At 37.4% G+C, this 15,747-nt stretch overlaps 3 protein-coding genes across 3 annotated transcripts; 1 reads left to right on the forward strand and 2 right to left on the reverse strand.

The window, feature by feature from the left end:
- Positions 1-93: 93 nt before the first annotated feature.
- LOC140005892 (uncharacterized) lies at positions 94-3,676 on the reverse strand. Its single transcript, XM_072047087.1, has 4 exons — positions 3,181-3,676; positions 1,971-2,415; positions 1,702-1,817; positions 94-618 (listed from the first exon to the last, which is right to left on the reverse strand). Exons 1-4 carry the CDS (start codon positions 3,530-3,532, stop codon positions 197-199), a joined length of 1,335 nt encoding a protein of 444 aa, XP_071903188.1. The 5' UTR covers positions 3,533-3,676; the 3' UTR covers positions 94-196.
- A 940-nt stretch (positions 3,677-4,616) lies between these two features.
- Positions 4,617-7,784, reverse strand: LOC140005893 (auxin-responsive protein IAA27-like). The gene is made up of 5 exons (XM_072047088.1): positions 7,023-7,784; positions 6,094-6,320; positions 5,510-5,651; positions 5,114-5,175; positions 4,617-4,876 (listed from the first exon to the last, which is right to left on the reverse strand). The coding sequence occupies exons 1-5, from the start codon at positions 7,556-7,558 to the stop codon at positions 4,839-4,841; spliced, it is 1,005 nt and encodes a 334-aa protein (XP_071903189.1). The 5' UTR covers positions 7,559-7,784; the 3' UTR covers positions 4,617-4,838.
- A 6,230-nt stretch (positions 7,785-14,014) lies between these two features.
- LOC113741569 (protein THYLAKOID ASSEMBLY 8, chloroplastic) lies at positions 14,015-15,097 on the forward strand. The gene has a single exon (XM_027269108.2). It carries the CDS (start codon positions 14,199-14,201, stop codon positions 14,898-14,900), a length of 702 nt encoding a protein of 233 aa, XP_027124909.2. The 5' UTR covers positions 14,015-14,198; the 3' UTR covers positions 14,901-15,097.
- The last annotated feature ends 650 nt before the right edge of the window (positions 15,098-15,747 follow it).

Genomic DNA, 15,747 nt, shown 5'->3' on the forward strand with positions numbered 1-15,747 from the left:
TTGCATTTTTGCCCGTCTACACTCCGCAATTACCTGCTAGCACAGATTCTGGTGCAGTGATAACTAAGAAATTAAGACGAGGCATCCAAGGTCTATCAGGAAATGCGCAAGGAAGTCAACTTGTTACGTCAACTAGAATCTAGGCTCTATTCTGAAAAAAGGAAAAAAAAAATACAACAAATGGCCCAAACTAGCCCTAAGAGTCTTGTTCAGAAATCTGGAGGTATACCATCTGAGTATATCCATTAAATACAGATGTTTCTAGTCGACCTAATCCAAGCCTCCGGAATAAGCCGTATTTCCCATCCTCAACAATAGGACTGGGAACCCGAGCTGGATCATATCTTGTTTGATGGGTAAGTGAAGGACCAGCAACAGGGGGCAGCTCCCAATAAATATCCAGCACCGACTCTACAAACCTGCTGTTCTGAAAATGTTGCGAGTATGTTATTGCCTTGTTACTGTGATTAAAATCATCGCGCATCTGCCCTCTTACACCCCACCATGCCTCACCTGGCCCACATAGTTCATCTATATCCACAGCCTTTTCCCAGAATTTCTTCCTTCTAAACCTTATCCTAGCTTCGTCACCATCTCTAAAGCAGCTATGGCCACCACCTGGAAGAAAAGCACAACTATGTCCACTGATTAAGAAAAAAATACCTACTTAGCAATGCAACGTCAATATTCTAAACATCCCCAGTTCGAAATGCTTACATTAAAAAAAATCTAATGTACAATACAAGCAAATCAATGCTTATCTACAGCATGAAAATGATTAACCACCCTTCAACACTTGCATTATGTGATGAACATATCAACAAAGCAATTCTCATGTGAAGGGAAATGCTCTAACATGGAGGGCTGTCTTTTTTCTGATCCTTCTGCACTCTCGCAAAATGTGTACTCTTTTTTCAATTTATTCCTCATTTAGAAAAGAATCCTTAAAATCTTAACACAGTCCTATTACCAGAAACACAGTAAGCTGCAGAGTTGAACAGTATTTTATTGACTGATGAACATATGGATGATTTGGAAGCACCAGCAGCGTAATAACAAATGACTTAACACACATGCATGTATGAGGATGATTCACAAGACCCGAACAAGATATAACTTAATAGGTCAGAAGATCGAGGCCATGAAGGGGCAAACATGTAGAGCTAGATTTGGGTAGAAAAGATTACAAAATGGGACAGCAATGATTGCCACATATCCTTGAGGAAGAGTACTCAATTAGGCTCTATATTTTGTTAACTGACAACACTGCAGAAAAGATAAATCCTACAAAACAAAACAAAAAAAAGAAGAAGAAGAAGAAGCTTTCCATATTGCGTAGCCTTTCATGTGTATGTTTTTATTAGTTACAGGATAACCCTTTTTATTCTTCATAAGATGCTAGGAAATGAAATCAATCTCAAATGTGACATGGCCAGTAAGAATCTTCTGCTTGCTTAATAGATCAATAAAGCACAGGCAAAATTACATAGTTAAGCATTAAATAAAGTTATTTAACAAAATTGATTTTACATTTGAGTTGGCGAAGTTTCATCTTAAGAATGAAGTTCTATAACATGTGTCCCATAACAATTCATCTGTCCAAGACAAGAAGACTAGGTGAGAACAATTCATCTCATAACAATTCATATGTACCACAACAATTCATCTGTCCAAGACAAAGAAGACTAGGTGAGAACCAACCTCTAATATAACTTTGATCACATATCTGTCTGAAGGAATAATGATCCCCTGTTCCAGTGTCATAGTTATCCTCAAAAACCAGATGCCTGAAGCCAGCTTTGAGTGCTTGCTTTAACCTACAAGTCATATGAAAAAGTAAACAGAAAAATAAAGATCAGGGCTTTGATAAACTCGGCCTGCAGGATATAACTGGATAGTGGATTGCTGATCGTAAATAATCCAAGTTCTAACTAGAAAGTGCAATCCGAAATTGCAGAAACCATGATCACCTTTTCAGTTCATTCTGATGGTCATCAAAGAAGACAAGAACCCGTGTGAGATCTTTTATTTTGTGTTTCTTCATCACTCGGCCCCAGTCAACACTGCCAAAATCCACAAAGTCTTTTCCAGCAAAGTATGTGCAATTCCCATCAACATAAGCAGGCCCTTTTTTCAGGTACTTCTCAGGATGGCGAGGGGAAAGCGATACAATTGGTGTATCAGGCATTGCTTGCCGTAAAACCCATGTTGAATGTCCCTTGAAGGCACCACTCTCAATCATCAATTCTGGTTTCAGCCACTGGGCAATGAACCAAAGCCCAAAACTGTGGTCAAAGCCCATGCCATACATGTTGTTCTTTATTGGTCGAGTTTCATAGATAGGCACAAACTCCTCCAAACCTTTGAGTAAATCCTTCATTGTCCATTCAACAGTTTTTCCTTGTTTCGATCTGCCTTTTGACAAGGATAGCAATTAAACGGATGAAAACTATATAAGCATTTCTTTCTGTTCTCAACTTAATCCTCAAAGTGATAAAAACGACGAGTTTAATCTCAATTGTGCTAATTGGTTACTGATTTGTTCGCAACACATTTAGGAACAAAGTCCCTGAAGGAGAAGAACGGTGAGAAAAAAAAAAAGTAAAAAGGCCAACATAAAAGGTCCGGATAATAGTAGTTGAGCGGCTTTAGTACACCTAAGGCAGCAATTAACAAGTCGTGTCAACTATTGCTTGTAGGATCAAGTAATGGTTGCCGCACACAGGTAAATGAACAGTAACAAAGTACTAAGTTAGACCCTGAATTATTCTTCTACTTAATCCTTTTGGACAATGACCAAACATTTTATCTTCAAACCCCATATTCCCAAGCAAGAAGAATGATATAACTCAGGCACAGCTCGATTTTTCTTCTCTATAAGCCTGATTAACCCCTCTTTCCCCCCCCCCCCGGGGGGCGGGACCGCTGCCCCTTCAAAAAAAATACCGAAACCGCAGCTCCAAAGGTTCCCGCACAATTGATTGGCAAATTAATAACTCACCTTTAGTCAGGCAAATCCTAATAAGAAACCCTCAAGAGAGATGAAATTTTTCTCAAAATACAAATCCACATATATCACAAACGATTAACAACAAAACTAATCAAGTCAGATCTGTATTAACAAAGTTTCCTTAAAACCATAAAAAAATCCCTGAAAAGAGAGGGAGAAAAAGAACTTACACCAGGGAACACCAAGGGACCCGAAATCCGACTCGAGGTCATCGAAGCCGAAGAAGCGTAACCGAGATATATGATCGGACGAAGCGGCCTTGAGGCAGACCAAATCACGGGTGTGGACGAAGATGGAGCAAATCACGATAACCACAAGACCTAGAATGAGAATGGGCCATAAATGTCCAGTCCGGGTCAAGTAATTGGTAAGCCGCATTGCAGCAGTGGAAGCGTGCTTCCGGGTTTTGGATTCATCGGCGCCGGATTCTTCGTCGCCTTCCACTTCATCATTCACTTGCGCCGCCCTTCGTGTCGATACCGAGAGTGCCCTCTCCAGCATCTTGTGTGGTGTACTCGTCATTTTCGTTCCTCCACTCTCTTTATTAGTGAAGTGTTGAGGAGAGCAGACTAATTAATCACTGTTGGAACCTAAAGTTTAAGAAGATTAATTAATCACAGACTTATATCCTATGTCGTGGTAGTACTAATTGGAAGCGGAGCTCCCTTCTACCGCTTATTTGTTAAGTGCATATTACCATGCGATTTTAAGACTTTCCCTCTTCTTCTTTTTATTACTACCTGATCAAGCTATCCTTAAATTCCATCCCACCGCTGTTTCGTGTATATGCAAAAATATATATAATAATAAAAGTGAGAAATTTTTTGAAATGAATTGTTGCAACTCGTTCAGAAAATTTTTGAACCAAAATCAATTCACAGTACACAACCTAATACACTTCGTTTGGAATAGTTGTGTTTTGAAATATTTTATTACAACAATTTATATAAAAAAATTTTCCCATAAATATTTTTTGTAATGTTTTTAAGACATATTTTGGAATGTTCTTAAAACTTAAAATTTTTAGGATATTTTTTAAAAATTAACACTACTACCCACCGCCACCACGCCTTCTCTCCCTCCTCCTCTCTCCTTCCCCTCCCTCTTCCTCCTCCTATCTCTTCTCCTCCCTCTCTCACCTCCTCCCCTTCCGCACTCCTCCCCTCCCCTTCCAAATCACAGCCTTTGGTTGCAACCAAAGATTGAGGCCAGATCCGAGAAGGGGGGACCTTAAGAGGAGGGTTGTGACGGGGAAGGAGAAGGGAGTATGGGAGGAGGAACAAGAGGAAGAAGAAAGAGGGAGTAAGAGGGAGAAGAAAGAGGAGGAAGGAGAAGATGTTGGTGGTGATGGATAGAAGAAGAAGATGGTGTAGATTTATATATATATATATATATATATAGAGTTGTTTTTGATATAAAGAATGAATGTGATGTTTTTGAATTTGTTTTTGTTTATGTATTACTGTAACATTGTATATAAAAAAAAAACTTATTTTTCAAAAAATGGAGAATCCAAACAGAGCATTTGTCTCAAGCTGGCCGAGCAACAAGAATAAATAATCTCCAACAAGTGAATAAACATCATCATGCGACAAAGGGAGGAAGGTAACAGTAAAACTGATTTGCTGTTAGCAAGCACTTCATTTACATTCTGATTTCTGTTCAAGAAGTTAAATAAAAGGAGGAAACAAGATATCTGGGCTTTCTCCAGTTGTGCTGCTGTTCGTTACAATATATTTCCATCTAATAAAACCTAACACTTTAACCCAGCCAAAATATCAAGAAAGCTTCAGCAAAATCCCCCATTTGTGGAACTTTTTGTAACTTTTTAACTTTGGTTCTTGAACTTCTGCATAGCCCTCGGAGCTGCACGAAACACAGAATAGATGTAAGCCGCTTGTCGGTCAACATATTTCAGAGCTAGCTATTCAACCTATTGTAATAGATCGCCAAGTTGAGCAAAGTTCATCATTTCTAATGGCCTTTACAAGAAGTATAGTCTCATATGAAACCATTGTTGCCTTAGAATTCTAGAGCAAATGAGAAACTAAGACAAAAATGGAATATATCAATCAAATGGAAGCCTTCATGAGTTGGACGTACCCAGCCCAATTGCCTCTGACCCTCTCATGATCCTTAATCTCTTGCATGAACATATGAACATCCTACAGAAACCAACAAGAAGGAAATAAACTGTCAATTTTCTTCAGAAGTAGCAAGTTCATGAAAAAACTTATAATATTCATATCAATGATATGACTCCCAATCCTCCTAACTTAATCACCAGAGAAGGCTTAAAGAAAAACCAAGAACTCACATGAGGCTAAAGAGAGGGAAAAGAAGAGGATGAGAAGGAAATTCAGACAATATTTCATTATCCATCACAACTCCTCCCATGATGGCTAAGGCACTATTCTTCAACTAAAACCATATTTAACAAGTTACATATACTAATTTCTACAGACTTATGAAGCTAATTTAATTGAGACTGAGACTTACTCCCATGGAACATCACCAACTAGCATCCAATCACCATCCTTGTCTTCATAGGTTAGCACATGTTCAGAGTCATGGAGGAGATCCTTTAAGCCCCTCTCATTGAGCCCCTCTTGCTCTGAAAGTCCATTAGAAGTGCACTGTCCTGAATTACAGCGAGGAAAACAAGTCAATCATCACTGTCATACATGATTTTAGAACATGACTAATAACATTTTAACTACAAATTAACCACACACAACGGGAAGATGATGTTCTGGCACCAACACATGAAATAACTAGGCAGGCAGATTGCTATGAAAAAATTCTCAAACTAAATCTAGCTTACTTGATGTCCAGTTTTATACTAAGAATCTCAAAGAAAGAAAAAGAAAAAGGGAGGCAAATAGCATCCCTAATCTGAGAAAAATGTAAATTTTAGGTGCTAATTATTAGACTAGAACTATTGCTGCTCAAATTTTCAATCCTTCATGGGCAATCAAAATTTCGATCTTTCAGAAATGATAAATTGTGCAGATGAATATGTTTCCGCGTCTGTGTAACTGTTCATCCGTGTGATTGTGTGTCCGACAGAGTTAGAGACTGACCAATTGTAAAGCAGCTGAACATCTTCTCAAGAGCAGATGAGAGTTCTGCATAGTTGCAGTATGTTTTGAGATCAACTTTCCTAAGGTATGGAGCACCATCCATGCTGACCTTAACATAAAGGCAGCTTGGTCCTGATTTTGCTTCAGCATCACTATTTTTTGATAAGTTTGTAGCAAGGGTGTTCTTTCGGAAAGATCGAATTGGTGGCCATCCTACCACTTGTGCCCTATCAGAAGATCATATGTGCTGAGTGACTTAAAAGCGTTGCAATATATCACATGTGACAATAACTCAAAGGACAGGAGCACATAAATAAGATGCATTAAGAGCTCCCAAAGGATTCTGAACATGAAACAGGGAAAAGGGCAATCACAGGCGCAAGTAAAATGTATCCATTATGACACACGCTGCCTTCTTTTTTTAGTAGAACCAAGTAAAAGTAATACTAATGCTGCAATCAAACAAACTAGAAGACTCACTGATTATTACTGGAGTACTTCAATTTTTAGGGTATCCCTGAAGAAGGGCAGAGTTCACCTCTGATTTGCCAAGATTGGCGATCTTCAAAAGGATATGAATTGAGAGCTTCACCTTTTTATGTTTTCTGAATAATCCATCGGAAAACTGAAGTTCAACAAAGCTAGATAATAGCCTACTTGCAAATCGGCTTGGGTCGTGCAAAGACTATTATTAATTCTTATTTAGCCCAAGAAACTCGACAAACGAAACTATGCATAAACCAACAAAATGCATTCGTAAGCCCACATGTAAGTTACAGCATACAAAATCTCTCTAATCATCACTTTTTTGAGCAGGAAAAGAAAAATGAAAAAGAAAAGAAACAGCTAGACACACGGACATAAGTAGGCGGTAAACGTTAGAAAGGGGAAACAACAAAGAAGGAAAAGGGGAGGAGAGGGAAACTTACTTTGAAGCAGGAGAGCTGCCATGGTCTTTAGCAGAAGAGGTATTCTTCTCCTCAACAGGCTTAGCAGCAGGGGGAGCACCTGCCTCTTTCCCAGGGAGCCCAGGCAAACATGATTGCAGAGTATTAATGTTCTTAGAAGCACCATCCTTCCCTCCCCCAGGAGAGAACAAAACCTCAGTCTTTCCAAAAGACACATCAGAACTAACCTTCATCCTCAAATCCCATTTTCCAGATCCATCAATGGCATCAGAAAAACCCCTCTTAGCCCCTGAGACACAGCTCTTAAACCCACTAGTTTTTTCCTCTAAATCCTTTCCAAATAGGGAGACCCCATGTCCAGCTTTCCTTTCAGGAGACTGTGAACCAGGCAAGCCAAGTCTCAGCTCAGTCTCCTTCAGATTCAAGGCATTATTTCCTTCATCCTCCGGGCAAATATTAGAGGAAGAAGATGACGAAGACGAGATCTTGTCAGAGTTTCTTTCAACTGAAGAAGCCTCTGATAAGCCTATGTAATATTGCTCCTGTGGTGGAGACATTAAAATCTTGAGCAAAAAATGAAGGTTGAAGAGGAATGGAATGAAGCAAGGAGAAATGAAATGGAGAGAAAGAAGGCAGCTTGAATGCTTGAAGCAAAAATATGCTACAAAGTAAGGGAGTGGTTGCTCTTGGTTCTGCACTTCAGCAGCAAAAAGAGATGGTTCTTTTGATGGCAGAAAAGAAAAGAAGCCTCTTTGGCCTTTCTGTAGCCTTTTCCATTTGTCTGATTTCAATTTTATACCTCCCACTGTCCCACGATAATAGATTTAGCCAAAAATCAAACAGTCCTAACATAGGAAAAATTATTCATGTTACTATTATACTCTCTCCCAGAAAAGTAAACATAAAATTAACCAAGTCCCCTTGATAATTTGCAGGATATAGTTAGTGGAAAGAGTGCTATTTTGTGGATAACTAGAAAGATATATCATTTTTATTATGTAATATTTTAAAATTTTTGAAAAGTTGAAATACAATTCAAGAAGTAATTTGTTGTGTAAGAAGGATTTATGTTAGTGCAAAGTATACAAATGATATTTTGTAAACATAGGGTGTGTTTGGATAATTACTATTTGTACAAAATTTATTTTTTTCATCGCAAATAAAATTTTCAACTCATCTTTTTTATTTTTTTATTAACTTTTTTATCTCACATACAACACATTATAAAAAGTGTTAAAATAATTATTTTAAATCATATTTCAAATAAACTCGTAATTGGCACGAGCTACGCTAAAAGTTCATGTTCAAATTCAATTTATCTCCTTATCGCTGCAAAATAAACATAGGTAAAAAGAGCGCTATGAGGGGGTAACAAACTTGAAATTGCCTATTCAAGTTTAGTTTGTTTATTTATTGAAACAAACCTAAACAATGTCCGAGTAATTTGAAATGTGTATATGTATATTTCCAATGTGATGCTCATCGAGCCGAGTTTGAAATTTTATCAATTATGAAAAAAAATTTCACATTTGATATCAATGTATGGTTGATGTTGTAACTTTTATCATTAATACACATTTTAATGAAATTATGATATTTTATTAAAAAATTAACAACGTCAACAAAGTCTAATAATAATGTCGAGCTCAAATCAAGTATTGAGTTGCTTTATTTGTCTTTCAACCCAAGCTACAATTGAGGTTAAGGCAACATTTATAGAATTGTTAATAATCTTACGAGTTCGCTGACGTGGTCTAGTCTTCCAGACATGTTATTAGTGTCAATTATTAATTACTAGTAAAATGCTGATAAATACGGCTAAGTACATATCTTTTGAGACAAAGCCACCAAATTTCGTGACCGCGAATGGCCACGGACACGAGGACCCCATCCGGCAAACCCACCGACAGGAGACAACCTTTAGCCAGAAAAAAAATAAAATTATCAAATCGAATACTAATAATTTATCTTATCTCCCTAATCTACTTTAATCAACAGCAGCTAACGTGCACCGTCCACCAGGCGGCGCAGGTTAAAAGGAGGAATCAGTTGCACGGAATAGGAGATGGAGAAATAAGATGGGAAAAGCCCGAGGTAAACCCGTAACGTATTTATCAGCAAATTAATAAAACAACATGCGATTTTACTGAAGGCGGCAGGGTGAAAACGTGCGAAATCCTAGAAAATTTTACAGTCACTGGAAACACTGACACAAAAGATCAATTGTAGAACAACCAGAGCAGACCAAACTTAAAAGATGCCTCAGAAGCAACCGTAAAGAGTTAAAAAACCAATTGTCAGCTCTGCTTTTTCTTTATTCCTTTTTTGTTTTTATCTTTTATTTGTCTTTTTACTCAATGGCTCTACTTTTTTTTTTTTTTAACCACGCCCATATCTAACAGTAATTATTGTGTAAATCCAAAAAGTAAACAAGCGTGCGGATTTGATCAGACGGTGTAGAGTGAATGGGAGGAATGGAAGGCTAAGATCCATGCACTTCCCATCATATTCGGTGGTTAGGGGACACAACAGCGTCCGGTTGTTGAGTTGAGTTGACTGTAGTAAGCAGATATGATGGAATCGTTGACCCTACGGCGCACGCCTCCCTCCTTTAACGTTTTCCGGGCCGTTGATCACTAGCTCGTTAAATTGCTAATTAGACCTTCACATTTCTAAAAATTCTCAATCAAGTCTGTTTATTGGCCAAGGAAGCAAGCAAGCACCAAACAAATACAAGTCGTACATGGAGGGGAGGACCAAATATGAGCTAGATTCTAAAATGTTTTTCTATACTGAAATTTTTAGCATTATTGGGACCATAGTGACCGAGTTGCCGTCACCGTTAACTGCTTACTCTGCTAAGTCTTCAAACATTTTTATTTTGCAGCTTGCTGGGAAACACCATCATGTGCATAGAATTGTATCAGTCTCCCGTTCCTTTTTCTCTCTGCAATCATTTCTTTGATGAAATAGTAGCAATATAGCCAGATGTGGTGAAGAAGCAATGAAAAGAGTAAAACAAGGGGCTATACTTTTCTTTTCTTTCTTTTATTTTTTGACTTGTTCCCAGTATACAGGATTGAAAAAGGGTGATCCAACCGGACCAAATAAGAAATTCAAAAGGACTGAATCACTATCGACACAGATAAGTACCTGCTGACAAAACATTGATCAATATATCATTAATCGATACAGTCTTTCTTTTTGTTTTTTTGTTGGTGATTGTCTACCATCCAGCCTTTGAAGCACTCGTTAAAATGTAGTTTAAGTGTTGTGGAAAAAAAAATCTGACAATTGAACAAACTCAAACTAACAAGACACTGTATTAAATCGAAGAACTCAAATCACACAATGTGGGTGAGTCAAAACACTTAATGCTTAGCTAATCAATAACCTTGTATTGTTTAGACGTCTTAATTGAAATTAACCACACCCTAAAGATTACATCATGCTTGCTTCAAAAATCAAAATGGGTCCTGTTTAGCTCAAATTCCACTACGCAAATGCTCAGGATTCGGTCAATTGACCCATCTGATTTCGACTTTGACTTGCATTACAGGATTCGTTGTATTTGGATGCCAGCTTGACCCGGCGTTGAATCAACCGGTGGCCGGTGGTTGGCCCTGCCAGGAGTCAATACTTGACTGGTTGGGTTTACCACTTTGCTGGCTTTTACTTGCTCGCCTTTTTGTTGTCTACCCTGCTTTCGTTGCCTCGGGGCTCCCTTGTTCATAAGTCTAACAAAATGTCTTCTAACTCTAAATCTCATAAAGAGAAAAAAGAGAAATTTAAGAGCAGAATAAAAAAAAATTTTACAGTCATTCAGCTGACGTCGTTACCAATTCAATGGCGGCGTTTGGAAGACATGAAGAGAGAGAATACTTACCAGTTACCAGTACTAGAATGGTTATATTCTATCAGAAGAGGCTGCTCTAACGATAAGGGAAACTTTGCAAATTGACTAATAGCCGAAACATTTGACGATGATCTTGAATCATGATGCCTGAAACGAAAAAGAAGAAGCAGATGTTAAGTTTCAGAGGCCCGCTTAAAAAATAAAATATGGGTTTCGGGTCGAAATGTGCCGGTAGCTGCTGGATCTGGATGGCGATTGATTCAGGATTGGTTGGTATGGTGGGTCCTCGAAATGTGCCTGGCACAAGATAGTGGGCCCGCCCAAAAGTGCCGGAAAAAGGAAATCAAAGCGTTATCCATGTAGGGTCACGGGTCACCGGCACCGCACAGCTTAGTTTTGTGGTTGAGGAAATCCGGGCCTGGTGTTGACGGTTTAAAAAGCAAAAACGAGAGAGACGGGAGAAGAGTTCGTATCAAAATAGTAGTAGTGGAATCAGCAACCAGCCCAACCAATCAGTATTCACCATGTATGTATCATGTACGTATTGTTGATCAAACACTTTTTTATAATCAAAATAATGTGGCCATGGCACTGAAGGATGAGCCCACTTTCTGCCTGCCATTACTACAGTGCATACAAAGTTGCCAATAGCCCATAAGCTAGACTTAGTCGTCCTCTTGGGGGAAAAAAAAAAGGTAAGTACCAGCGACATTCTTCATCTCAAGATTCTCTATTCCATAATTCTCTTTGTCAACGAATTTCATAACATCTTTTCACTCTATCGTTTAGGCAGTGATTGTTCCATCAAATTGATGCACCATTGTTGATTCATAGCTTCCCGACTTGAGGTGATAACTGATTTGAGTTAAGTTCGCACCAAATTTCAATATTGAAGATTATGGGGTCAGTATCATCAGGGGACAGGACACTCGTGAAATTACCATAAGATGGAGGAGGTGGCTATCATATAGAAGAAAAACTTCTGCCAAAGCTGTATTTGTCCATTTTGAATGATGATAATCCGAAATTAGTGCAACATTTTGGGAAAGTAATTAATATTCATATTCGATCATTTTATTTGGGCTGTAGAGAAGTTTGTTAATGGTCGATGATATTCTTCGCATTCTAAAAAGAGTTAAATGACATAAACACTCACTCCATAGATTTTTCTAATTTTTTAATTGCCAAAATACGCTCAAGGTATAATTTAACGATAACTCTGTGTTACTTTTGTAGAAACCTTTTTTTAATTTTAAAAAAAACTCTAACATTATTGTTTAATAAATCCTAAAGTAATACACAATTTCAAAATAATAATAATAAAAAAAGTTTAGTACTTTACTGAAGAACTACTAAACAATTGATCATGGTTGTTAAGATTCTCTTCTATCACTAGTTGTATTATAATCCAAGACTAATTTAAGAGTAGGAAAAATTAAGTGATAAAATAAAGAAATTTACTACCATTAAATACATAGATGGGCACTTTTTTGTCTCCAAAAATATTTTTGTGTCATTTTATTAAGAACAAAAAAAGAAAGAAAGGAAGGATGAAGTGTCTGGAGCATTTTTCGAAATGCTTAAATCATTTGCATTGATATTGATCTCAGTTTCATAGCATTGTCATTTAGCAGTAGCAGGAAGGACAAACTTAATTTTATTTTTGCTCCCAAACTGTTCTACTGGCAGACGTCTCAATCGTTCTCCATCTGTTGCGCGCCCATATCACACACGCTACTTCGCCAGTGCTGGAAGAAATCAAAAGAAGGTGGCTTTTTTTCTTTTTTTTCAGATCATCCTGATCATAACTTCTCGGACTGGGATTTGAAAGTTCAATGAACGATATCAATGTTGGGCTTTGATGTGTCATCATCAGGAACTTGATCTATATCCGGAAGGAAATTACGTATTCGAGCACAAGATACACCAATCATTCGTCGGTGGAGTAATGCTACGTATAGCAGCCTCGTCAACTTATTTTGTAATTGCAAAATGTTGAAATTTCGGGGAAAATTTATTTCAAAGGCATTATTTGATAATTCAATTCAACACTTAAATTTAATAGATTCAGATGAGTTTGATAATAAAAAAAATAGAATATATGAATGAATTAATTAAACAATATCGAATTTTCTAGATAAAACTTGCTCTAAAAAAATAAATGATCAGTTATTCGCTCATCAACTTAATATGATATACACTACTTAACAATTCATTAAATAATAAAATATATATTCAAATATAGCAGATTATATATTTAACAACTTATTAACTTAATCGATTCAAGTTTCAGATTTCAATTTTTAAATTTTAATTTTATCAAACGCTTTATTATTACAAGTGGTGTGTGCCTGAGATCTCCCTGCCTGTCTGTCTGTCTGTCTGGGCCACTGCCATGGGTCTCAAGGCATGTTGGTTGGATTGCACTACTTGTGACAAGTCCAACAAGTGATTCAGTGCGTCTTTCATCGTTGGTTGATCATTGATAAGTCGCTGACTAATTCAGTCTATAGGACGGTACAAAAACAATTGGGCTGCGGCCTCCTTCTAGACCCATTAGAAGGACCCTCTAGAGACATGTTGCTGTCTTTTGCACTTTCAAATCATTTTTTTTTTTTTTTGGTTCTAACTTTTATTAGAATTTATTAATCACGTTAAGCTAGTTGTAACAAATAAAATGCATGAAGGTATTAAAGTAAAATACCGGAGTGGATTTGTTGAGCCAACAGTTCAATTCCGAAGGAATTAAGAAATCATGTATTAAGATCCTCATTGAATCTTGCCAGTATCACTGTTCATATCTTTAGAATGAATTCCATGATAAGAAAAATTGAGTCAGAAATCCACAAACTTATTAGTATAATAAAAAGAATAAATCTTATATATACTGATAGTGTATACATTATCACCGTTGGATCCATGACACATATGCAAAAATTAAATTTTAAATTCAAATTTTATATAATCATCATTCATCCAACGCTAACCGTGTATACACTATCAGTGTTAAAAATATTAATCCTAATAAAAAACACATAGTCACTATTTATGGTCCCTCAAGTCTGCAATCATGGAATATTTATTTATTTATTATTATTTCTATTATTTTTTGAATGGAGGAATAAATCAACTAATCAAGCAGTGGATATCCCCGTTCCTGTTATCATTGTTATTTCCTTTTTTTTTTTTTCCCACGGGCAGCCCCTTTTCCTACAAGGACATAATCGTCACTTGATAATTTCGCTCGCATGTCTGACTGAAAATGACCCATTATCTATTCATCTCGAATTCTTCAGTTAGCACCCACTGCTGAGTGCTGATCTTCCTTCACCCGTTCAGTCATGGCGGCCTCTCTTCGCTCAAACGTCAACTTCGTCGCCGCCCCCCATTCTTCAATCATCCGACCAAATAGCAGTCGGAGCCACACATCCATACGCTGCGGACCACGGGACAATCGTGGTCCGATAACCAGAGGCCGCGTATTAAGCACAGAAGCAATCCAAGCCGTTCAAGCCCTCAAACGAGCCCACAGAGCTAACCCCACAAATCTCAACGACAGCACCCATCTCTCCCAAACCCTCTCTCGCCTGATTAAAGCCGACCTCATTGCAGCCTTCAAAGAGCTCCTCCGCCAGGACCACAGCGAAATTGCTCTCAAAGTCTTCTCAGCCGTCCGATCGGAATACAATCTGGAATTGGGTCTCTACGCTGAGTTGGTCACAGCTTTGGGCAAGAAAGGTTTGACGGAGGAAATCGAGGGAGTGGTCTGGGAATTGGAAAGACGGGGTAGAATCCAGTGTGATGATAAGGGGCTGGCGAGGTTGGTTAGAGCGTTGATAGCCGCTGATTGTGGGGGATCAACGGCCAGGATATATGGGTTGATGAAGAGGAGTGGATGGGGGTCCAGTTTTGAGGTGGATGAGTATTTGGCAAAGGTGTTGAGCAAAGGATTGAGGAGATTTGGAGAGGAGGGCTTGGCTAACGAGGTTGATGCGGAATTGAGGAGGTCTTATGAAGGTGTTTTGGAGAAAGCAAGAAGTTAACCCAACCTCTTTTAGTGTACTGATGCTAGACTGATTCCGTAATTTAGCAATACTTGATTTATAATGGAATCATGATTTTGTTTTCTGCTTTTATTGCCCTTTATGGCCATTACCGATAGAATGTTCCACGTAACACCTAAAATGCACTGCTGTAATTTTAGTGGTTAGATATCTATGAAGCAGCCTCAGATTCTACCTTTTTCTATTTAAAATATTTTTTAGCACATTTGTTAATTATTAACCTCACTAATATAAATAAATTATATATCTATATATGTGTGTGTATTTATGTATATGTATGCACACACGAACATGCATAAATTCAAAACAAAAAAAAAAATCTCTAATCCAATTGAGCTTTTACCTAGGGGTGAGCGCAGATCGGGTATTCGTCCCGTCCATTATTTGATTGACTCAACTCGCATCTTGCAGGTAAGTTATTTTTTGATCCTTGCCCGCCCCCCGCATATCAACGGGTACCTAATTATAAGGTATCCGTTGAGATAGGATTGGGTCAACGGGTATCTGCCTCACTCTACTTATTATTTAATTTTTTAAAAAAATGATTTATATTAATTTAATTTTATATTTTACACATTCATCTAAAATTTAATAAAGATTTTTTTCTCAAAAAAAAGTCTTCCACTAAGAAATAAACATGTGAAGAGAATACAAGAAAAGGAAAAAAAAATTTAAAAGAATTCAAAATCAATAAAAATTTGAAATAAGTAACATATTTTTTTAAATATATGTTCCATATTAATTAAACTCTTTTCTATAACACATAAGATCATGACTTCTACAAATGAATCTTGTAAATAAATTATAGTCTCTTATATTTGTAATG

The sequence above is a fragment of the Coffea arabica genome, chromosome 4e (genome assembly GCF_036785885.1).
Source record: "Coffea arabica cultivar ET-39 chromosome 4e, Coffea Arabica ET-39 HiFi, whole genome shotgun sequence".
NCBI lineage: Eukaryota > Viridiplantae > Streptophyta > Magnoliopsida > Gentianales > Rubiaceae > Coffea > Coffea arabica.

Bases quoted from the DNA above. Each gene is read 5' to 3' on its own strand.
- LOC140005892 (XM_072047087.1), bottom strand. From the start codon at position 3,532: ATGACGAGTACACCACACAAGATGCTGGAGAGGGCACTCTCGGTATCG. The intron at 2,416-3,180 runs GTAAGTTCTTTT...CCTTGTCAAAAG, and splicing joins GTCCCTTGGTGTTCCCTGGT to GCAGATCGAAACAAGGAAAA. The intron at 1,818-1,970 runs GTGATCATGGTT...TATGACTTGTAG, and splicing joins CATCAGAATGAACTGAAAAG to GTTAAAGCAAGCACTCAAAG.
- LOC140005893 (XM_072047088.1), bottom strand. From the start codon at position 7,558: ATGTCTCCACCACAGGAGCAATATTACATAGGCTTATCAGAGGCTTCT. The intron at 5,176-5,509 runs GTAAGTCTCAGT...TGGTTTCTGTAG, and splicing joins GTTGGTGATGTTCCATGGGA to GATGTTCATATGTTCATGCA. The intron at 4,877-5,113 runs GTACGTCCAACT...TGTTTCGTGCAG, and splicing joins GTCAGAGGCAATTGGGCTGG to CTCCGAGGGCTATGCAGAAG.
- LOC113741569 (XM_027269108.2), top strand. From the start codon at position 14,199: ATGGCGGCCTCTCTTCGCTCAAACGTCAACTTCGTCGCCGCCCCCCAT.